Consider the following 25,152-nt stretch of genomic DNA (forward strand, 5'->3'; position numbering starts at 1 on the left):
AAATTGTCTAACTCAACAGCTAACCTTGCTGCCCTGTGCTTGCAATGGTTAAAATTTGATCACATTGAGGGATGATCATGGGCAACAATTTATTTTTTGTTTAATTCATACGGTCGAATAAACTCACTGGGATTGTGCATCAATTTGCTGGCTGTTGTTTTTGTGAGGTGTGTGTATGTGTTGCTTCATAATCCAGTCCAGGTTTTCCGTTGCGCCTTCTGCAGGGGAGTCGGAGACTTTCACCAGAACAGCCGGGCCCTTTTTTTTGAAAAAAAATCCGAACTTCAACGGTTTCAAACTCCCCCGAAGAGAAGCAGCCGCTCGCCCGGCCAAGCGGGCCTGCCCGTCAGGCGGTTGCCATGGCGAAGGGGCGGCCCCGGCCCTGGCGCCAGCCAATGGCGGCGGGCCGTCGTTTTGTCGCTATGGTGACGGGGTTGTTCCCGGGACCTGATGGCTTGACAGGTGCGTGACAATCCAGCTCTTCAAGCATGTACGCCAAAGGCAAGAGTAACACTGTACCTTCTGACAGCCAAGCCAGGGAAAAGTAAGTTTACCTCAGCCCTCACGGGCAAACCGACCTCGGATTCAACTCCGGCGGGTCCGGAATGGTATAGTGAGATGTCAAACTCGGGACTGTAGGCTCTGTGGGCAAACATTTAAGTTTAATCCTGACACTCTCTCAGTTAAGACTCCAGGACAAGAAGTAGCTGCTTGTCTCTTGGTGTTGGAACATTGAGTACAGGGTGCTGCTTTGTGTGTGTGCATGTGTGTGTGTGTGTGTGTGAGGGGGGGTTGTTGACAGTGGAAATGCTTAGGAGGGAAGGAAAAAGTAACCCACGTTGGTGGAGAAAGCAGTCCTATAAGTTGTACCGGTTTCCTTGAGGGGGCTTAGCGTTGGTGCTCTGTCACTTTGTGTGTTGGGTTATTTACACTTTTCTTTTTGGAAGTGGTGGACGAGGGAGAGCCGCAGAACTGTTGAGGTGCAGAGTGAACTTAGCCCAAGAATGGTCAAGACCTGGGAGAAGGTGTGTGTGTGTGGGGCGGGGGGGGGGGGGGGGCACAAAAAGGTTTGAGGGGAGGCGTTAAAAGCAGTCAATGCTTTATTTGACATCACAGTCGCATCTTGTGCTGAAAACATACATTAGTTACAGTTCTGGAAGTTCGCACGTCGTTGTGCTGTAGATGGAAAACACAGATGAGCGACTTGAGCAATGATAACGGAGGGGAAAGTTTGTGAACTGTTATACTTCAATATAAATATGTTCTTCAATATTATCATTGTGCTGGAGTTAGGGCACAACTAGCTGTTACTGCTCTCTACTAGATCGTCCTGTGCAAGATGCTGTTCAGTGAACTGGAAAAGTCATGTTGGTAATGCGACGAGTAATAAAACAAACACATACAAGTAACACATTTCGCTTTACCTCATTCCGCTTATTTAGCGTTAGTGGATCTGCATTTGTTTTCGCGAAGGCAAAGCCATCCAATGTCTTGAAGTTCTTGGAATCGGGGTTTTCCTTGGTTTTAATCATATGTTTCAGAATTTTAAAAATGTGTTTTTATTTGTTGCCAAACAATACTCGTATTCTGAGCGAATGAGCAGCCAAGTCTTTAAGTTGTATTGAACTGAGGCTATTCTGGTGCAATGTTACACCACGCTGTTTTCGGGGAACCATGGAAGAAGAAAACAAGTGAATATAATCTGCCATCTGTAACTTTTTAATTAAAATAAATAATAGCCATTTACTTTGAATCACTCATTAAAATTGCATTTAGCTGTATATTGGTATTGGGTTGAAGCAAGAACAGATCTGTAATGTTATTGTTTTCTACTTATGTACTAAGTGCAAAGCAATCCAATGAAACGAGTCTTAAAATAGCGGTGCTTGTAATTACGAACAACACAACTTTGCACAAAGTGCTAATGTCATTTATTACACGCTTATTTAAGACGATTGTTGCATTTTCTTATAAGGTCGGCAGAAGTTTTGTTTGTGGTTTACTTATCCACTGAAGTGTGACGTGTTTAAAGTTGTAGTAGTCGTGCCGCTTGTAAGAAGCATGTCGAAGTCTAACCCCAATTTTGGCTTGCAGCACTGAGAGTACACTGAGGACTGTCTGCAATCTCGGTATTTTGTTTGTTCAAATTAAAAACGTACCAGACAGAAAAACAATCTAATAAATAAAAAGTTGGTAATGTCAGTAAATGCAAAACTTCAAAAAATTGCATTCAAATTTCTAAAGTGCTGCTTTCCAAATAAAAGCTTATATCAATTGTTCGCTGAATTGTTGTTATGTGTAGTTCCAGTGTTTGTTTACATTAATTGTGAAATGCAAGTGTTGTAAATGAAAAAAGTGTTTTTAAAGTTTGTTTTTATTTATCAATATATGTGGCTTTTTGATACTGACAATTATATAAGCCTCAAAGAAAAATACTAGCATATGTTAAATTTATTGAATATTGATATTTTTGATCCACAATGGAAACCTGTGATATACACAAGATGGTTTTCTAATGAGATGATCATATCTCATTCACAAGTAGTTGTCAACTTACCAGCTATGTCACTTGTAAGGAAAAAAATCATGCAGACCTTTATTAGATATCATTTTCATAAGTTTTATGTTTAGCCAAATTATGCACTTTGTAATTGGCTAAAATATTACTTCACACATTTTTAATAGCAGAAATGGAAAAGAAGCATAAATTCAAGGTGGTGCCAAAACACAACATTGAACTTAAAAATCATTTCATGTTTGTAAACATTAACATTTTTACATTTGTAAACTGAGATGATGTTTACATTTGATTTGCAAGACTGGGTGCCAGTCATGGAGATGATGACGCAGTTATGCCAACAAAATGCTGATTTTTAGAACAGTGACATCATGGAACACATAACCTCCTAGTCTAGTAATGAGAGCACCATCAGTTGACTAAGCAATTACTCTGTCATGGAGCCTAAACCAAGAACATCTACAACACTCAGTATCTTTCACTGTGCTTGTATGCATTAGCTGAACAATATATCTCATTGATACAATATATTGGAATTAGCAGCTAAAATTGTAGTTCCACATCATTCACACTTTTCATTGTACAGATATAACCTAAAGGAAATGACACACGAAAACCTTTCCTTGCAAATTTAGTGTGCAATTATGTATTAATAACATAAGAAAAATAGAGTATGCTTCTTTGGAAATACATTTTAAATTATGTAGAGACTTATCTGTGCACCAAAATAAAAGGCACTCCTAAAGTTAATAGAGACCCCCAAATGCAGAAAAGGTAGATATTGGTCCATAAAGGATTCTTAATTAACAGTTTAATCACAAGTACTGATTGGAGGAAGCCTGGGTGCAGCCATTTTCTGTGGATTTCTCTACAATGGTAATATTTTAACCTCAAATGTAGTGATATTGAATTAGAATCGCTGCTGGTAGACATGCATTTATGTTAAGTTCTGGGCAGTTGAATCTGTCCTGTGACTGAAAGGTTAGGAGCCCTGTGGCACAGTAACATGGCATTGGACTGGACAGGAATTTAATTACACAATTATTAATATTTGACTGGAATTTTACACTTTCTTGATTGTTCATTGGAATGGTAGTTCTGAGAAACATTTTTTAGTAGTACTTGAGTAGATTGAAGACTATGAAGCAGCATATGAATGGTACCTGCCTGTGTTTGCAATGGTTCTGCTCCAGTTACATTACTTGGGAATTCTGTGCAAGAGGTTAGAAATTACTTTTAGTCATGTTGATGGACAAACACTGTGCATGACTATCTAACATTCTTCTGTCCAATATTTTAACAGCGATAAAAGCCCATTCAAAATAGCTGTCAGAGAAATTTCATGCAAATTAGTTAGACTTTCATCTGGCAATCACCAGCAGAGTTCCAGGCTAAAGAATGTTCTCCACATTTCTCTAAACAGCCATATGAAGCAATAATAAAGGGATTACTGAGAAATATAAGTAAAAGTAGCGATTTCTTTATAAAACTGCTCTTCATAAAACTCGAGTATTGTTTGGCCATTGAAGGGAATGAAGTTTTCTATTTAAGTGTGTAATATGAATTGGTTTGTAAACTTTGCATGGAAAATGAATGGGGAATGGTTTGGTAAAATAAAACATGGATTAACTAGGGTGCTTACAGGATCTGTAATGTATGTACAGCATCTGTATTTTTAAAAACACTGGGACAGTTACTGTTACCTAAACCCACTGGGTATGAAATTTTAATCTGTTGCTCACTAGCTACAGAGGCCGATTGCCCTCCTGGGAGTGTACTTTGTGCCACCACCTTCTTTGTGACATGGCTGGTGTGGTGCACCAGCTTGAGGAGGGTCCTTGTGTGCATGTACTCTCTGTGTACCCTTGCCTGGAGCGTAGGAGGCTTAGGGGTGATCTTATAGAGGTCTATAAAATAATGAGGGGCATAGATAAGATAGATAGTCAACATCTTTTCCCAAAGGTAGAGGAGTCTAGAACTAGAGGGCATGGGTTTAAGGTGAGAGGGGAGAGCACAGAGGGTGGTGAACATCTGGAATGAGCTGCCAGAGGCAGTGTAGAGGCGGGTACAGTTCTTTCCTTTAAAAAACAGTTAGACAGTGACATGGGCTGGGCGGGTATAGAGGGCTATGGGCCAAATGTGGGCAAGTGGGACTAGCTTAATGATAGAAACTGGGTGGCATGGACAAGCTGGGTCAAGGGGCCTGTTTCCATGCTATAAACATCTATGACTCTATGACTTTAACTCATTCAATCATGACATTGTACAGTCATACTGTCCGGTAAGAAGCCCAGATGCTACGTTTGGACCACAGAGGTTCATTTGGCAAAAGTACATGTTACTCCCTAAAGTACAAGCATTCAGCTGGGTGGGAACTAACACTCACATTATCTAAAGAGCCAGGCACCCAACTTGTAGTTAAGTTGACTTTGAAGAACTTCTGTGTTTGCACAGTGTCTGAAAGTATTCTGGGCTGTTTTGGAGGAGCTGTGGTGAGTTCCAGGCTTTGAGAGAGGATCTTGCTCCACCCTTACAGGGAGGGCTCAGGAGAAGGAGGGCTCAGGAGAAGGAGGCCTGTCGACACAAAGATAATAACGGATTTGGGGGCTGTCGCATGATAGGCAGATGGAGCAGAGATTGTGTCATGGCCTTGGCTACTTTGCAGCAGGACTCCTCCATGCTCATGACAATGACAGGAGCCTGTCTGAGAGGCCACGCAATGCACTCAGCACCATGGTGTGCATGCTCATCCGCGCTCTCTTGCATGCTGCCCCATCAAAGTCCTCATTTGAGTTACCTGTCAGCATTACAGAGGTTTACAGCACAGGAAAGACCCTTCAACCCATCGCATCTGCGTGGGTCAGAATAACTACCTAACTATTCTAATCTCATTTTCTAGTACTTGACCCATGGCCTTGTATGCCTTGGCATCACAAGTGCACATATAAATACTTCTTAAATATTATGGTGTCTCTGCGTCCACCACCCTTTCAGGCAGTGAGTTCCAGGCTCCCACCAACCTCTGGGTGAAAAAGTATTTCCTCAGAACCCCTCTAAACCTCCTGCCCCTTACGTTAAATCTATGCCCCCTGGCATTGATCCCTCCACCAAGGGGAAACGTTTCTTGTCTAATCCATCCATGCCCCTCAATTTTATACATCTCAATCATGTCTCCCCTCAGTCTCCTCTGCCCCAAGGAAAACAACCCCAGTCTATCCAATCTCTCTTCATAGCTACAACTCTCCAGCCCAGGCAACATCCTGGTAAGTCTCCTCTGTACCCTTTCAAGTGCTATCACATCCCTCCGATAATGTGGATTCCAGAAGGGCACACAATACTCTAGTTATGGCTTAACCAACGTTTTATAAAGTTCCAGCATAACCTCCCTGTCTCAGAACTCGTCTGCAATCTTACCCTCCTGTGAGCTGACACATGAACCATCCACTATCGCTGGCCTGGCTGCAGCATGCATGCCTGGTGACTCACTGTACAAAACACTGCACAAATCTGTGAAGATTAGTGGTAGGTCAGAGATTTCAAGAATCTGCAAAGAATGACTAAAAAGATAATAAAGAAGGGTATGAGAGAAGCTAGCTAGTAATGTGAAAATAGATGGTAGGAGTTTCTACAAGTATTTAAATAGGAAAAGAGTAACTGAATCAGTGTTGGTCCTCTAGAGCGTGAGCCTAGGGAATTGATATTGGAAAACAAGGAAATGGTGGAGGCGTAGGACAGGTATTTTGTATTCTTCTTCACTGTACAAGACTTGGAAAACTTGCCCAAAATACTTGATAATCAAGAGGTGATAGGAAGGGATGAACTTAAAATGATCACCAGAGAAGAGGTGCTAAGAAATCTATTAGAACTGAAGGCTGACAAGTCCACAGGAACAGATGACCTGCATCCTAGGGTCCTAAAAGAAGTGTTGACATAGATAATTGATGCATTAATTATAATGTGTCAAACTATTTCGTGATTTACCAAGCAACTCGTTGTGTGTTTTTCGGCGGAAGAGGCGGCCCGCCAGCGGGGATTACTGGTCCCGACATTGTAAATGGGATTTCCCATCGAATGCACCCCTCATCACCGGGAAACGCGAGGTGGGGGTGCGCTGTCAGTGGGACCGGAATATCCCGCCAGCATGAACAGCCGATAAATTCCACCCTTAGATTCTAGAAAGCTCCCAACAATTAGAAAATAACAAATGTAACACTTTTATGCAAGAAAAGAGGAAAGCAGAAAAACAGGAAACTATAGATGGTTAATCTAACACCTGTCATAGGGAAGTGCTGGAATCCATTATTAAGGTTGTAGCAGGATACTTAGAAAATCACAATGTGGTCAAGTGGAGCTGACATGGCTTTATGTCAGGGAAATTGTGTTTACTTAATCTATTAGTGCTTTTTTGATTAAAATAACATTCAAAGTGAATAAAGGGGAACCAGTAGATGTGGTGTGCTTAGATTTCCAAAATGCATTTTATAAGGTACCACATCAAAGGTAATTGGTGCACGGGAGAACATATATTAGAACATATATAAAAGATTGGTTAGCCAACAGGAAGCAGAGAGTAGGTATAAATGGGACTTTTTCAGATTGGCAAGCTGTAACTAGTGGAATGCCGCAGGGATTAGTGCTGGGCCCTTAACTCTTTACAAACTATATCAATGACGAGGGTGAAGATGTAAGGCAGTTATATTTGCTGATGACACCAATATAGGTAAGAAAGTACATTTGCAAGAGGAGGTACAAGAGTCTGCAAAGGGATGTAGAGAGTTTAAGTGATTGGGCAAACATTTGACAGATGGAATATAATGTGGGTAAATGTGAACTTCTTTACTTGGCAGGAAGAATAAAAAAACTATTATTTAAATGGAGAAAGAGTGTAGAATCCGGTGGTGCAGAGGGATCTGGATAGCCTGGTAAATGATTGACGTAAAGCTGGTATTTAGGTGCAGCAAGTGATGAGGAAGGCAAATGTGATGTTCACATTCATTGCAAGAGGAATGGAATATAAAAGTCGGGAAGTTTTACTGTTGCTTACACTGAGCACTGGTGAGACTGCATCTGGAGTACTGTGCAATAAGTATCTTATTTGAAAAGATATAATTGTGTTAGAAGCAATTTAGAGAAGGTTAACAACATCCCTAGGATAAAGGGCTTATCCTATGAAGAATCATAGATTATCATAGAATTCACAGTGCAGAAGGAGGCCATTCGGCCCATCGAGTCCCCACCGGCTCTTGGAAAGAGCACCCCACCCAAGGTCAACACCTCCACCCCCATCTCCATAACCCAGTAACCCCACCCAACACTAAGGGCAATTTTGGACACTAAGGGCAATTTATCATGGCCAATCCACCTAACCTGCACATCTTTGGACTGTGGGAGGAAACCGGAGCACCCGGAGGAAACCCACGTACACACGGGGAGGATGTGCAGACTCCGCACAGACAGTGACCCAAGCCGGAATCGAACCTGGGACCCTGGAGCTGTGAAGCAATAGTGCTATCCACAATGCTACCGTGCTGCCCCAATGGTTGAACAGGTTGAGCCTATACCTATTGGAATTTAGAAGAATGAGAGATGATGTTATTGAAACGTACAGGATCTTGAGAGGACTTGATAGGGTGAATACCCGGAGGATGTTTCCTCTTGTGGGGAGACTAAAACTAGGTGACATAGTTTAGTCATAAGACAGAGATGAGGAGAATTTTGTTCTGAGGGTAGTTGGTGTGTCGTGGAGGCTGGTCCTCTCCATTTATTCAGGGCTGAGTTAGATAGATTTTTGATAGACAAGGGAGTCAAAGGTTATGGGACCAGAAAGGAAGATGGAGCTGAGACCACAAATAGATCAGCAATGATCATATTGAATGGCAGAGTCGGCTTAAAGGGCCAAATTTCCTACCTACTCCTAATTCCTATGTTCCTGTGACTCATTAAGTACTAGCCCCTCAGTGCTATTATCTGAGTTGGTGGCTGTGAGAGTCAGATCGAACGATGGAGTCTCTTCATCAGTCCTGTTCTCTGTCTTTCTACTGTGGCTTTGGTGGCTGGGCAGGTCACAAGTGTCGGGTGCATGTAAACAAACAATCCAGAAGGGGAAGATTGGGGTGGGAGAAGAAAGTTGGAGTGGAAAGCAAGGTCCTTGATGAGATTGTCAGCAACTTGATCATTCTGCCCAATAGCGACAAGAGTGTGAGCTGGGAATTGGGAAGGGGCATAAGGCTAGAAATGTACAATTATCCTTAATGTTCTCAGTGATGTGGAATGGCAAAGGCTGTGCTCCAGCTAGCCTTATGACACAGAGAACCATCTGCTGTGCAAGTGCTAGGAGACCCAGGTGTTTTTGTCCATTCCTAGCTCTGCTCTCTCCAATTGTAGGCCACCTTGGGAAGAGGAAGTTTGGAATACTAGTACTGCTTGTGTTGCACTGTGTGTGTGATGTTTTTGCCATAGCAGAACAGCTGAAAGCATATGGAGGTGATTGTGAGGCAGGCAGCATGAATCCTGAGTGATAGGGACTGGTGCTGGGTGAGTGAAGGGATGTGTTGCATGGAGAAAAGTAAGAGGGTGTAGAAGATGTCATGTGAAGATGCATTCACTGACCTTGAGTTCATTAAGCTTCTTAGAGCTCAGCTGCAGAATCTGGAATTGATTTCTCTACCACCTGCTCCCAATGCCTTTTTAGTGTTGTTATTGAGAGACCCCTGGCTCCCAAAGAACCATGTTGTTTCTCCTGCTGTTCACTTTCTCCATTAAGGCCTTCAGTACTGCATTCATGTCCCTGGAACCCTCTCAATGCACTGAAATTCTATTCTCCTTACTTGGAATTGTAGCAGTATTATCCAACAATGACCTCCTGTAATTCAGTTCAGCTCTCCTTTCTTTAAGAGGGACAGGATGCCTTTAAGAACATTAATGCATATTCCTTGGTTCCCTGCTAAATGCAGCGGCATCCAACAGAATGATGGATGTTAGGCCCTATGTTACATTTAGGTAAGTGAGGTTGGCAGCATCAAATCTCCGTGCTGTCTACATCCACCAGAATTGGTGTTGGCAGATGGTGAATAATGACCCCGTGCTCAAAGATTGGTGTAATGTAATTAGTAGCCCTCCTGTGCCAGAGAAGTTAGATATGAGGTACCAAGCTTGATGTCAATGTAAAATACCACAGCGGCATTAGGTAATTAATGGTGCAGGATAGGGACCTTGTAAGTGATGATACAGTGGAACTCTGTTGCAGTGGTTATTGACTTTGATAATGTATACGATGATTTAGGTTCTTGGGTGGATCAAGGTTGCTGTTTATTTTATTAATGCGCTTGGTACAGTACGTGATCCTACTTTGTGTAGCCCTCCTAGAAGTTTTAGTAAACTAAAAATAATTAAAGGCAATTTATTCCAAAGTGCACAATTTAGTGGATTGTACCCTTGTTTCTCCTGATGGTGGCTGATATTAATTATGTTGCTCACAATGTACAAATCCAAATGTAACACTGGAAAAAATACATTTTCATACCTTTCGGAGGTGAGTGTTTCAAAAAATGTCAGTTGATTATTTTCTGTGGTTTCTGTTCAGCAAATTGGAAATGAGGGTGACATGTTTAGATAAGTCCTATTGGCTATCTGAGATTTGTGCAAGACAAGAGGCCCTGTCATATACTTATGTTGAGTATACTAGCGTTGCGCATTTTACATTTGGGCTCTACAGCAGATGGGTTTTGATTAAATATTTATAATATTGGTTAGCAAGTTCCTTCTGCCTGCATAACATTGCTGGCCTCCACCCTTACCTCAGTCTATTTTCTACCATTGTTCACATCCATGCCATTTGTCACCTTCAGACTTGAATATCCCAATGCTGTCTTGGCCAGTCTCCCATCATTCATCCTTCATAATCTTCAGCTCATCCAAAACCTGACTACCTATATCATTATCACTTACCAAGTCATCACTCAACTACACTTGCCTGCCCTAACCCACATTTTTGATTGCTGTCTCCTCCATCCCTGACCCACCCAAATGTTCAGTTTAATGTGTTTAAATCCCTTCCCCACCATCGGCTCTCTGTTCCTCTGACACTCGGCCCTCTTACCTGCCATTCCAAAGAACAAAAAAGAACAAAGAAATGTACAGCACAGGAACAGGCCCTTCGGCCCTCCAAGCCCGTGCCGACCATGCTGCCCGACGAAACTACAATCTTGTACACTTCCTGGGTCCGTATCCCTCTATTCCCATCCTATTCATGTATTTGTCAAGATGCCCCTTAAATGTCACTATCGTCCCTGCTTCCACCACCTCCTCCGGTAGCGAGTTCCAGGCACCTACTACCCTCTGCGTAAAAAACTTGCCTCGTACATCTACTCTAAACCTTGCCCCTCTCACCTTAAACCTATGCCCCCTAGTAATTGACCCCTCTACCCTGGGGAAAAGCCTCTGACTATCCACTCTGTCTATGCCCCTCATAATTTTGTATACCTCTATCAGGTCTCCCCTCAACCTCCTTCGTCCCAGTGAGAACAAACCGAGTTTATTCAATCTCTCCTCATAGCTAATGCCCTCCATACCAGGCAACATTCTGGTAAATCTCTTCTGCACCCTCTCTAAAGCCTCCACATCCTTCTGGTAGTGTGGCGACCAGAATTGAACACTATACTCCAAGTGTGGCCTAACTAAGGTTCTATACAGCTGCAACATGACTTGCCAATTCTTATACTCAATGCCCCGGCCAATGAAGGCAAGCATGCCGTATGCCTTCTTGACTACCTTCTCCACCTGTGTTGCCCCTTTCAATGACCTGTGGACCTGTACTCCTAGATCTCTTTGACTTTCAATACTCTTGAGGGTTCTACCATTCACTGTATATTCCCTACCTGCATTAGACCTTCCAAAATGCATTACCTCACATTTGTCCGGATTAAACTCCATCTGCCATCTCTCCGCCCAAGTCTCCAAACAATCTAAATCCTGCTGTATCCGCTGACAGTCCTCATCGCTATCCGCAATTCCACCAACCTTTGTGTCGTCTGCAAACTTACTAATCAGACCAGTTACATTTTCCTCCAAATCATTTCTATATACTACAAAGAGCAAAGGTCCCAGCACTGATCCCTGTGGAACACCACTGGTCACAGCCCTCCAATGAGAAAAGCATCCTTCCATTGCTACTCTCTGCCTTCTATGGCCTAGCCAGTTCTGTATCCACCTTGCCAGCTCACCCCTGATTCCGTGTGACTTCACCTTTTGTACTAGTCTACCATGAGGGACCTTGTCAAAGGCCTTACTGAAGTCCATATAGACAACATCCACTGCCCTACCTGCATCAATCATCTTCGTGACCTCCTCGAAAAACTCTATCAAGTTAGTGAGACATGACCTCCCCTTCACAAAACCGTGCTGCCTCTCACTAATACGTCCATTTGCTTCCAAATGGGAGTAGATCCTGTCTCGAAGAATTCTCTCCGGTAATTTCCCTACCACTGAAGTAAGGCTCACCGGCCTGTAGTTCCCGGGATTATCCTTGCTACCCTTCTTAAACAGAGGAACAACATTGGCTATTCTCCAGTCCTCCGGGACATCCCCTGAAGACAGCAAGGATCCAAAGATTTCTGTCAAGGCCTCAGCAATTTCCTCTCTAGCCCCCTTCAGTATTCTGGGGTAGATCCCATCAGGCCCCGGGGACTTATCTACCTTAATATTTTTTAAGACACCCAACACCTCGTCTTTTTGGATCTCAATGTGACCCAGGCTATCTACACACCCTTCTCCAGACTCACCATCCACCAATTTCTTCTCTTTGGTGAATACTGATGCAAAGTATTCATTTAGTACCTCGCCCATTTCCTCTGGCTCCACACATAGATTCCCTTGCCTATCCTTCAGTGGGCCAACCCTTTCCCTGGCTACCCTCTTGCTTTTTATGTACGTGTAAAAAGCCTTGGGATTTTCCTTAACCCTATTTGCCAATGACTTTTCGTGACCCCTTCTAGCCGTCCTGACTCCTTGCTTAAGTTCCTTCCTACTTTCCTTATATTCCACGCAGGCTTCGTCTGTTCCCAGCCTTTTAGCCCTGACAAATGCCTCCTTTTTCTTTTTGACGAGGCCTACAATATCTCTCGTCATCCAAGGTTCCCGAGAATTGCCGTATTTATCCTTCTTCCTCACAGAAACATGCCGGTCCTGAATTCCTTTCAACTGCCACTTGAAAGCCTCCCACATGTCAGATGTTGATTTGCCCTCAAACATCCGCCCCCAATCTATGTTCTTCAGTTCCCGCCTAATATTGTTATAATTAGCCTTCCCCCAATTTATCACATTCATCCTAGGACCACTCTTATCCTTGTCCACCAGTACTTTAAAACTTACTGAATTGTGGTCACTGTTACCGAAATGCTCCCCTACTGAAACATCTACCACCTGGCCGGGCTCATTCCCCAATACCAGGTTCAGTACCGCCCCTTCCCTAGTTGGACTGTCTACATATTGTTTTAAGAAGCCCTCCTGGATGCTCCTTACAAACTCCGCCCCGTCTAAGCCCCTGGCACTAAGTGAGTCCCAGTCAATATTGGGGAAGATGAAGTCTCCCATCACCACAACCCTGTTGTTTTTACTCTTTTCCAAAATCTGTCTACCTATCTGCTCCTCTATCTCCCGCTGGCTGTTGGGAGGCCTGTAGTAAACCCCCAACATTGTGACTGCACCCTTCTTATTCCTGATCTCTACCCATATAGCCTCACTGCCCTCTGAGGTGTCCTCTCGCAGTACAGCTGTGATATTCTCCCGAACCAGTAGCGCAACTCCGCCTCCCCTTTTACATCCCCCTCTATCCCGCCTGAAACATCTAAATCCTGGAATGTTTAGCTGCCAATCCTGCCCTTCCCTCAACCAGGTCTCTGTAATGGCAACAACATCATAGTTCCAAGTACTAATCCAAGCTCTAAGTTCATCTGCCTTACCCGTAATACTTCTTGCATTAAAACATATGCACTTCAGGCCACCAGACCCGCTGTGTTCAGCAACTTCTCCCTGTCTGCTCTGCCTCAGAGCCACACTGTCCCTATTCCCTAATTCTCCCTCAATGCTCTCACCTTCTGACCTATTGCTCCCGTGCCCACCCCCTGCCATACTAGTTTAAACCCTCCCGTGTGACACTAGCAAACCTCGCGGCCAGGATATTTATGCCTCTCCGGTTTAGATGCAACCCGTCCTTCTTATATAGGTCACACCTGCCCCGGAAGAGCTCCCAGTGGTCCAGATAATGGAAACCCTCCCTCCTACACCAGCTGTTTAGCCACGTGTTTAGCTGCTCTATCTTCCTATTTCTAGCCTCACTGGCACGTGGCACAGGGAGTAATCCCGAGATTACAACCCTCGAGGTCCTGTCTTTTAACTTTCTGCCTAGCTCCCTGAACTCCTGCTGCAGGGCCTCATGCCCCTTCCTGCCTATGTCGTTAGTACCAATATGTACAACGACCTCTGCCTGTTTGCCCTCCCCCTTCAGGATGCCCTCTACTCGTTCGGAGACATCCTGGACCCTGGCACCAGGGAGGCAACATACCATCCTGGAGTCTCTTTCACGTCCACAGAAGCGCCTATCTGTGCCCCGACTATAGAGTCCCCTATTACTATTACTCTTCTGCGCTTTGACCCTCTCTTCTGAACATCAGAGCCAGCCGTGGTGCCACTGCTCTGGCTACTGCTGTTTTCCCCTGATAGGCTATCCCCCCCGACAGTATCCAAAGGGGTATATCTGTTCGAGAGGGGGACAACCACAGGGGATTCCTGCACTGACTGCCTGCCCTTTCTGGTGGTCACCCATTTCTCTGCCTGCACCTTGGGTGTGACCACATTTACATAACTGCGATCTATGACGCTTTCCGCCACCTGCATTCTCCTAAGTGCATCCAATTGCTGCTCCAACCGAACCATGCGGTCTGTGAGAAGCTCCAGTTGGGTGCACTTTCTGCAGATCAAGCCATCCGGGACGCTGGAAGCCTCCCGGACCTGCCACATTGCACAGTCAGAGCACAGCACCCCTCTAACTGACATTGCGTCAATTAATTAAAATTAAAATTTTTTTTTTTTTTTTTTTGAACATTTTTTTTTAAATTTCAAAGTTACTGTTAACTGTCTGTTTCCTAGCACTAGATTTCTAATAGAAATGCGAAAGCTAAATATAGTACTCTCCGATCTCTGGCTTAGATATCCCTCTAAATTATAATTAAGTAATTATGTTTAATTAGTTACCAATGCTCAATTTTTTTTAATTTAGTGTAGAATCCCAACCAGCCACTCAGGCCACAGCTTTTCTGTGATGTCACTTCAGTTTCCCCCCGACACACACACAATTTGAAAAAGGTACAACAGTAAAAATGAGTTTACACCACTTTCTACAGCTGCCTAGTCCATACACTTTGGAAATCTCTCCTTAAATTTCTTTCAAATTTCCATCAATTATTCTCTGAGACCCTCCTTAAAATCCAGTTCTTTGAACAAACTTTTGATGGTGTCCTTGGTTCAGCATCCGTTTTTGTCAGATTACTTTTTGTGTGAAGCCTCTTGGGGATGCTTTTTCTACATTAAAGGTGCTTTTTATAAATTAAACTTAGAAATTTGTTCAGGCACAATATGAATACTGGAAACCCAGCATGTTTAGGCGATAACCAAAGGTTCAATTAACATTTTTTTTTTTAAATTTAGGTTTGTGTGTTTTAATGTGTTTCAAAACACTTCGCAAATTGAGATTTCCATTGTGCGTACAAGATGGTATCAAATCCTTACCTGTAACTTCAAGTAATCTACCGTGTCCAGCAAACGTGGTCTACAATCGATTGATAAGTGGCTTGAAGAATCCACCATTGAGTGATGCAAGAGGGAATTAAGTCTGTCTAGTTTATAGGGCTACATAGAAACTGCTTAGGTGATTTTCTTTTGTAATGTGGAGGAATAAATTTCAAATAAGTTTCCTAAAACTGAGGAAATGTAACTGTCTTTTACAATTGTTTTTTAAAATGCTTAATTTGCATCAATGTTTTACTTAAAATCAGTTGATTTTGTGATTCTTGGGAAAGATGATTTGGTTTGATTTCACCGTATTGTCTCTCAGAAACACGTGCCTCTTCAGTATGGTGTTCTACACAATAATAGTAATATATAACTAGCAGATTAATTTAGTTTATATAAACTGTCTTTGAAAGTAAACAAACATCAGTTCACAGCATTTTGACATTTAACAGTTGCATAATACTGTATTATGCCACTAATTGTTAAACATTTTGCGTAGAGATACCAATTCAGTTATATTTCTCCATATGCTTGGTCTTGGAGGTCTAAGGAGGTCAAGATCTATCCAGCATGGTTTTAAACTCTAGATTGCTACTTAGCTTTGCTTTAGTATTTTTTTCTCTGCTGTCAATTCCATCTCTAACAGGTGACTGGTTCTACTGTTGAACCCAGAAATTGAATTGTAGAAAATTCTTTGGGACTAAATACCAATCATGTATTTAAATTTGATATCTAGTTTACAATAATTATATCAAATTTATTTGTAGAATAGAAAATAGTGCAGTACTGAATGTAGGAAATAAATGTTATTTAATAACTGAGGAAACGATAGAAAATTGAGCTTAAAGTCTGCAATTTGTTTTCTTGCATTTGAGTATTCCCGTAGCCTTTTAATTCTTTGAAAATGGAACCAGATACAGAATTCGTAATATGAAATAAGTGTCCTGCAAAATTCTTGAAGTATTTGTTTTAGGTTCTACACGTGATTACTCTTGAAATGGCATTACATCCATCCTTCAGGGACCCAAAGGTTGGAGAATCCACTTCTTTGCTCCTGGAGATAGTTTTGGCTGTTTTTATGACAATGTTATAACATCATTTTGTCCTTTTCATAGAATCCTTACAGTACAGACGGAGGCCATTCGGCCCATCAAGTCTGCGCCGACTCTCTGGAATAGCACTCCACCCAAGCCCACTCCTCTGCCCTATCCCAATCACCTCTTAACCTAACCTACAAACCTTTGGACACGAGGCAATTTCGCATGATTAATCCACCTAACCTGCACATCTTTGGACTGTGGCAAGAAACCGGAGCATCCGGAGAAAACCCACAGAGGGAGAATGTGCAAACTCCACATAGAAAGTCACCCAAGGCTGTAATCTAACCCGGGTCTCTGGCGCTGTGAGGCAGCAGCGCTAACCACTGTGCCAAACTGTTGCGCTAGATATTATCTCATTGGTGAAAGTGTAATTAAAAAAAAATTGTTTTGATTGCTATTTCATACTTTACAAAATGAGGACATATTGCTTCCAAGATAGAATCCATGATGCATGTGCACAATTCTGATGCAAGTCACACCCGATGCTATCTTGGGTAGGGCATGGTTTGAGCACAGGTAGTGTGCAGTAAGTATGTAGAGTAGGCAGATTGGGATGTCATTCAGCATTTGACATCAGCACCACAATTTAGATAAAGCCATCCCTTAACCTTGCATAACAGAACATACGTTCAGTAGCAGGAAGGGCCCTAACAGTGCTATTTAAAGGGATCATTAACTACTTTCTGGTTAGTTCTCTAGTTGATTTCTACTGGTTATTGCTACGTTTCTAGAAGAGTTTGGTGGTTTGTAGTATTATTTAGAGTTGCTGAGTTTACAGGGAGTAGTGTGGAGGTGCTAAAGAGCTCGGTCCTGACTTCAAGAATTCTGTTCAGACCACTGTCTCTAGATGCTGGTACAGTAGGTTGTATTCCTCCTCGGTTTCCAGCAGGACAGAAATTAGAAATTAGAACATTCAGTGCAGAAGGAGGCCATTCGGCCCATCGAGTCTGCACCGACCCACCTAAGCCCTCACTTCCACCCTATCCCCGTAACCCCTCCTATCCTTTTTGGGCACTAAGGGCAATTTAGCATGGCCAATCCACCTAAACTGCACATGTTTGGACTGTGGGAGGAAACCGGAGCACCCGGAGGAAACCCATGCAGACAAGGGGAGAACGTGCAGACTCCGCACAGACAGTGACCCAGTGGAGAATCAAACCTGGGACCCTGGTGCTGTGAAGCCACAGTGCTATCCACTTGTGCTACCGTGCTGCCCTTGTGCTACCGTGCAGGGAGAAAGAGCAGCGGCAGCACTGAGGAGGATAAGCTGCTCGAAGATGGAGGAGGGGTGCGTGGGTGGATGAGCTCCTGCAGGAGATCATAGTCACCCAAGATAGTTGGTCAGCAATACTTGAACCTTGACCTCAGTGAGGCACAGTGTATCCACTATCTCCACTTGTGTAAGGGGGCGCTTACTGAAATTTGCTACTTGTTGCATCCAAATATGCAGCTTCAGGATGGGGCAATGAGGACATTGACTGTAAAGGTGACCATGAACTTTTATACATCAGGCTCATTCCACACAAGATCTCACAGTTCGGTTTCAGCTCACAGGAAAATCATTGAGGCCCTGTATGCAGCGAGAGCTGAATAGATTTCATTTTGTCTTGCCAGAGAGAAGCTGGTAGACGGAGGATGCGGCTTTGTGCATTTTTCAGACTTTCCCATGGTGCGGGATGCCATTGACTGCATCGATGTCACATGTGTCGCATGTAAATTCTGAGATGTATCATAACCGGAAGGAACCTCACTGTCAATATCTTATCAATTACATTGATAAACTTCAATGGCAATCACATTGCTAAATGACAATTTTATTGATGTGGCGATGCCAGCGTTGGACTGGGGTGAGCACAGTAAGAAGTCTTACAACACCAGGTTAAAGTCCAACAGGTTTGTTTAGAATCACTAGCTTTCGGAGCACAGCTCCTTCACCTGATTCACCTGACTCACCTGAAGAAGGAGCTGTGCTCCGAAGCTAGTGATTCGAAACAAACCTGTTGGACTTTAACCTGGTGTTGTAAGACAATTTTATTGTTGCGGCAATTACAATATTGAACAGGTGATGGGTATTTGTACACCTATAAACATCCATTCCCTTCTGTGTCCATTGGTCACTGCGGGGACAGGTGTCTTTTATTGACGCCTTTAATCATATTTTGGTTTGATGTTTTCAGTTTCCTTTATGATTTGTTTTTGTTTGATGCAGTATCCTTTTAAGGGGCAGCTCTTTTCATTTATCTCTTAATTTATTTGATTTAGTTTAATTGGTTGTTCATGTTGCTCAAAAGAATCATAGAATTAAAGAACTTACAGTGCAGAAGAAGGCCATTCGGCCCATCGAGTCTGCACTGGCCCTTGGAAAAGCATCCCACCTAAGCCCACACCTCCACCCTATCCCCGCAACCCCACCTAACCTTTTTGGAGAGTGGCCAATCCGCCGAACCTGCATATCTTTCGACTGTGGGAGGAAACCGGAGTACCCGGAGGAAACCTACGCAGACATAGGGAGAACGTGCAGACTCCGCACAGACAATGACCCAAGCCGGGAATTGAACCTGGGACCCTGGAGCTGTGAAGCTACGATCCTAACCACTGTGCTACCTTGCTGCCCTATTGTATTGACATCCATTCTACATTTGCGACCGGGTGTTCCTGGAGAGGAAGCATGTGGTGTCTGCTGCACCATTGAGGCCTTTCATCACAGGTGGGCACCCCCGGGACTGGGGTGGTTTATTTACCCCTTTAATCACATTTTGGTTTCATGTTTTAAGTTTAATCTCCTTTTGTTTTGCTGTTTTGCAATTTCTTTGCGGGTTGATTTTGTTTGATGTCGTATTCCTTTAAGGGGCTGCCTTTTATTTTGTCCCTTAATTTGTTAATTTAGTTTAATTGGTTGTCCAAAATAGGATAAACATCCAATGGGGTGATTGAGGGGGTCGTCCAGCCAGGCTGTCTGCCCCTCTTCCGCTGCCACGATCACGGCCAGGTATCCATGGAGAAGGAGCACATGGTGTCCGCCGGCACCATTGAGACCTTCCGTGTCGGGGGGGGGATGGGGTGCTTTATTAACCCCCAGGAGCACATTTTGATTTGATGTTGATAAGTTTCCTTTCTGATTCTGTTTTTTGTTGTGGCTCCTCTTTAAGGGGCTGCTCCTTGAATTTTTTTATTTGATCTTTTGTTAATTTGTCCCCTTTAATTGTTCATTTGTTTTACTCAATAGAATATAAATATCCATTCGGGCGACCATGAGGGTTGTCTGGCCCGACTGTCAGCCCCTCTTTCATTGCCGGATGTTCCTGCAGAGGGAACATGCAGAGTCCATTGGCACAAGCCATTTCCCGGTGGGCATCGTGAGGTCCGAGGTGTTTTATTGATCCACTTTGTCACATTTGATTTGATGTTTTTAAGTTTCCTTTGTGATTTGTTTTTGTTTGCTGCAGTGTTCCTTTTAAGGGGCTGTCCTTTTAATTAATTCTTCAGTTTGTTGATTAAGTTTATTTGTTTAGCCCAAAGTAATATTCATTTTGGCGATCTGAAAGGGGTTTCCCCCCCTGACTGCCCGCACCTCTTCCATGGTGATGTTCGGGGCTGGGTAGCCTTAGAGAGGGAGCCTGCGGTGTCCGCTGGCATGATTGAGGTCTCCTGTGCCCGGTGGGCATGGCGGGGGCTGGGTTGCTTTATTGACCCCCTCAATCACATTTCGGTTTAACCTTCCTTTCCGATACTGTCTTATGTTGCAGTTTCCCTTAAAGGGGCTGTCCCTTTAATTTGACCTTTTGTTAATTTGACTCATTTTTGTTAATTGATTAAAAAAATAGTATTAACATCCACTGCCTCAATGTTCAGCTGTGACCATTTTTGTGAAAGGGAAATCATGTTTAGCCAATTCTTTGGAGTTATTTGAAGGATTAACTTGCACTTTTGATAAAGGGGAACCTGTACTGTACTTGAAATTCTAGAAGGCTTTTGATATCAAAGGTTATTGTGAAGTTCATGGTATAGGGAGTAACACATTAGCATGGATTGGTAAGCTAATAGAAAATAGAGTAGGAAGAAATGGGTCATTTTCTGATTGGCAGGATGTGATGAGTGGAGACCTGCAGGAGTCAGTGCTGGGCCCTCACCTTTTTTACAATTTATGTCAATGACTTAGATGAGGAGAGCAAAGGCATCGTAGCTAAGTTTGCAGATGACACAAAGATGGGTAGGGAATGTTGTGAAAAGGATGTACGGAGGTTGCAGACTGATATAGATAGGTTGAGTGAGTGGGCACAAAATTTGGCAAATGGAGTCTCATGTAGGAAAATGTGAAGTTGTTCACTTTGGCAGGGAGAATAAAAAAGGAGAGTATTACTTAATTGGAGAGAGGCTGCATAATTCTGAGCTGACGAGGGATCCAGGTGTTCTAGTGCATGAATTGCGAAAGTATGTAAGTAAGTAATTAAGAAGGCTAATGGAATGCTATGCTTTATTACGAAAGGAATTGAACATAAAAGTAAGGATGTCACGCTTCAGTTACACAGGGCATTGGTAATACCAGGGACATGATTTAACGGGAAAAAAGGTGTCCCGTTTTGGGCGCATTTAGCCTGCAGGCACTGAGAATGACCACACTATCAAACATGACTTTTTTTCTGGCCTCGGCGAGGAATGCCCCACCGAGGCTGCACTTACCTTCATCTCGCCAGTACAGGAAGAGATCAGGCGCCATTTTTAAATGTCACCCCGATCTCTCAACCCCCCCACCACGTCTCTGGAACACTCAACGGCCTAGATTCCCTATTAGGGTGTCCTCAAACCCCCATCTCACCCCACCTCATAAGAGCAGGGTATGGGCAACCTGCCACCTGGGCACCTTGGCACTGCCAACCTGGCAGTGCTACCTGGGCACCCTGGCAGTGCCTGGGTTCCCGAGTGTCAGTGTGCCCAGCTGGCAGTGCCAAAGTGACAGGCTGGCAATGCCAAGATGCCTGGGTGGCAATGGGAGTCCCAGGTTACCATCCTCCCCAGAGCCTGACCACCTTGACAAGGTGGACATGGAAAAGATGTTTCCTCTTGTGGGTGAGCCCAGAACCAGGGGACATTGGTTTAAAATTAGGGGCCACCCTTTTAGGATACAGAGGAGGAGAATTTTCCTCTGTTTAGAGTGCGACTTTGGAATTCTCTGCCTCAGATGGTGGAGGCGGGGATCATTGAATATCTTTAAGGCGTTGGTAGATACATTCTTGTTGGGCAAGAGAACCAAAGGTATCGGGTGGATGAAAATGTGGAATTTGAAACACAAGCAGATCAGCTCTGATCTTATTGAATGGTGGAATGGCATTTCATCATGCTGGCCATTGCTCCGTATCCTGACAGCAACTTGATTCCTTAATTCTGTGCCAGTATGCTGTACCACCTGCATTTTAGCTACTATGACGCACCGGAAAATGGCTCGTAGGTGCCACTAATCATCTGGTTCATGACTGTGCTGCACAAACCACATACATATAAGCAAAGGCCTGTTGCCAGCAGAAATGTGATCATTTCAAACAGACAATTGGGATGCTTAATGTTTCTGCCATGGCCGACTCTGGAGAAGCCCTGCAGTATTCGGCAGAAGACGCGTGCTGATCTGGTGCATACTGCACAACCTAATATTGAGGGCACAGTCCTTGCCATCAGTTTATGATGAAAAGCTGATGAGGCAAATAACATATCTACTTTCTGGCCAGGGTGTCTATGATCAGTATATAAGATTGCGCTACCAATGAACACAGGCTCAATTACCTATTCACCAATAGTCTCACACCTTACCTTCCCTCTGTTTTCAATCATCACAGCATATGTTTGGCTGCACTTAAAGAAAATTGCCAAAGATGTGCAGGTGAGGTGGATTGGCATGCTCAGTTGCCCCTTAGTGTCCAAAGGTTAGGTTGTGTTTCGGGGTAATGGGGATTGGGGGTGAGGGGGGGGGGGGGGGGGCGGCAGGATGTTCTTTCGGAAGGTCAGTGCAGTCTGGATGGGCCGAATGGATTCTATGTGCAGCAAGAGCATTGGTGGAATAGCAGTGATGGTAGCAAGGTAGCATAATGGTTAGCACTGCTGCTTCACAGCGCCAGGGACCCTTGTTAACTACTGGCCTTGGGATATTGTCTGTGTTGAGTTTGCACTTTCTCCCCGGTGTCTGCATGTGTTTCCACCGGGTGCTCCGGTTTCCTCCCCCAGTCCAAAGATGTGCAGGTTTGGTGGATTGGCCATGATAAAAATTGTCCCTTAGTGTCCAGGGATGTACAAGTTAGGTGGGGTTACGGGGTTAGGGCAGGGGAGTGGCCTCTTTCTTTCAGATATGGACAGATTGCATATTTGTGATTCCGTTGTCTTGACCGATCAGGTGGCGTTTCTCAGTACGCACCTGGAGGAATGTCACTAATGGTCGTGATAAGATGTGCTTTGCACAACTTAGCCCTGCAGAGAGGGACCTGGTAGAGGGAGATTTCATGGAGAGAGTCCTGTCCTCAGATTATGACTGATGAAGAAGAGGGTAAGCCATGCTTCTCAGATGTGCTTGCCGATCCATGGGAGGGTCCGGATGGCAGAGAGACAAGAGATGCTTCAATCATGGGAAGGTTCTATTAATGACATGCTTGCAAAACACCAATACCTTCTTGCCCCTCTGATGAACACAAGGGTTGAGTCTGCTAATGGCTTTGGACAGTCAACAATTAATGCCATGAAGAGGGACCCACAAGAACACAAACCACCTTAATGTCATTAAGTCCACCTGAATCAAAACCGTCACATCACTTAGATAAATAGAGTCTTGATCAGGAAGGGACTCAAGGGTTACGATGAAAGAGCGAGAAAGTGGACGTGAGGAATGACGATCAGATCAGCCATAATCCTGTTGACTGGCGGAGCAGGCTCGAGATGCCCAATGGCCTACTCCTGCTCCTATTTCTTATGGTCTTGTAACGTATCAGCGCAGCTGAGCATCATGTTCAAAGAACACTCAATAGCATGTGATTGTGGATTAATGCTATTTACTTATGAAAATCACCTATGTGCGACTAATGAGGTGCTTTCTTAAATCTTTTCTGGATGCTATAGTGTGGTACTCTACGCCCGCTCACTGTCAACTGTGTAGGAGACAGGTTGCTGACCTGAATACCGCAATGTCTGTGATGACTTTGGCATGTGCCCTCTGGCCACCTGAGGCCGTGAGAACTCTGGCGCATTGGGAGTCCCCTGAACATAGGCAGGTGCCTCACCTATCACAGCGACACTTGGAGCAATGGAAGAGAGACTGTCCCTTGAGATGCTCTGCAATGCTGATAGCAGGAGCTTTTGCATTGCCGTGAGGTCCTTTTGGCCCTTCCTGCTTTCCTGAGAATAACCAGGACAGGATGTGATTCCAAGCTCCTTGTCCTCCCCTTGCCCTGGCTCTCTGCCATGAGCTCAGAGACGAAGTGATGGAGTGCAGGTCAGCAAGCATATCCCATCAGCGAGTTTTTGAGGTTGACCCTCCAAAATAGTCACCAGCCTCTCAATGGTGACGGTCATGCATTCTGTAGAGTGGGTGCTCGCAGTGCCGACATCACAGACTACATAGGCTCCTTCACTGTCTGTGACAGTGCATGCAACCCCTCAGGAATCTCTGCTGCATCTCCACGCACCTTCGCCTTATGTCAGCATCTGCTTCCTTTAATGAATGACTACAGAGGCTCCGCATCTCAAGAGGCCTCAGCATCATGATCTCCTCCGCATTCCTGTAAGCAAGAGGCCCATCACTGGAGCCTATCCATTGGTGAAGATGAGTTTGGAAGAAGCTCCATCTTGGTTTTTGACAGCTGGTCTTGCGACTGGTGTGCTGCCATCAGTGTGTGGATCTTTTACAGCTGGATGGCTCATTCCCACCAAGGTGCATGGATCTGTTCTGGTGCTGAATGTGGAGCAAGGATGTGATGCTGCAGCCTCTGAGGCTCAGTCAGTCTCCTTGGAGGTTAGCGAGGGTCCCTCAAGGCTTGTGGCTGCCACTGTTGATATTTGTTCTGTGGGGGGAAACAAAAACAAGGAGAATGAAGGGTGTCATCAATATTTGAGGTGAGTTCCTCAGAACATGCACTGACATCATTAGGAGATTATTGGACCAGTGTTTGAATCTTAGACTCTTTCACATTCAGTCAGACCATCCTCCCCACATTGTGCAAGCCTCCACAGAGCATTAGCACTATGGCTTCACAGCACCAGGGTCCCAGGTTCGATTCCTGGCTTGGGTCGCTGTCTGTGCGCAGTCTGCACATATTCCCCGTGTCTGTGGGTTTCTTCCGGGTGCTCCGGTTTTCTCCCATAAGTCCCGAAAGACATGTTATTAGGTAATTTGGACTTTCTGAATTCTCACTCTGTGGACCCCAACAGGCACCTGAATGTTGTGACTAGGGGCTTTTCACAATAACTTCATTGAAGCGTTAATGTAAGCCTACTTGTGACAATAAAGATTATTATTATTACAATACCACCACCCCAATTTCTAAGACAGTTGACATTTGCCCCCACTTGCACTGCCCTCTTCTCCCAAACCACCACCCCATCCTCAAAGCACAGTTTTCAGGAGAGAGCTGTAAGCCCTTGGAATCTCAGTGCCCTGGAAACTTCTTCCAAGCTCTCCTTTACCAATGGATTGGCTCCAATGATGGGCCTCTTCCTCCAGAACCACTTCTTCTTGCAGTGAATGGATGGCCAGTTTGAGATGTTCACCTCTGA

The 25,152-nt window shown here is 44.2% G+C and overlaps 1 protein-coding gene across 3 annotated transcripts in view; it reads left to right on the forward strand.

Moving 5' to 3' along the window:
• Nucleotides 1–388: 388 nt before the first annotated feature.
• The window catches only part of ssbp2b (single stranded DNA binding protein 2b), a 645,808-nt gene continuing 621,044 nt past the window's right edge, over nt 389–25,152 (forward strand). For all 3 annotated transcript variants that reach the window (XM_072516205.1, XM_072516207.1, XM_072516208.1), the window contains exon 1: nt 389–544. In XM_072516205.1, coding sequence (XP_072372306.1) covers nt 489–544 — 56 coding nt within the window. In that variant the 5' untranslated portion in view covers nt 389–488. The remainder of the gene's footprint in view (nt 545–25,152) is intronic.

Source organism: Scyliorhinus torazame, chromosome 9 (genome assembly GCF_047496885.1).
Source record: "Scyliorhinus torazame isolate Kashiwa2021f chromosome 9, sScyTor2.1, whole genome shotgun sequence".
In the NCBI taxonomy this organism is placed as follows: Eukaryota; Metazoa; Chordata; class Chondrichthyes; order Carcharhiniformes; family Scyliorhinidae; genus Scyliorhinus; species Scyliorhinus torazame.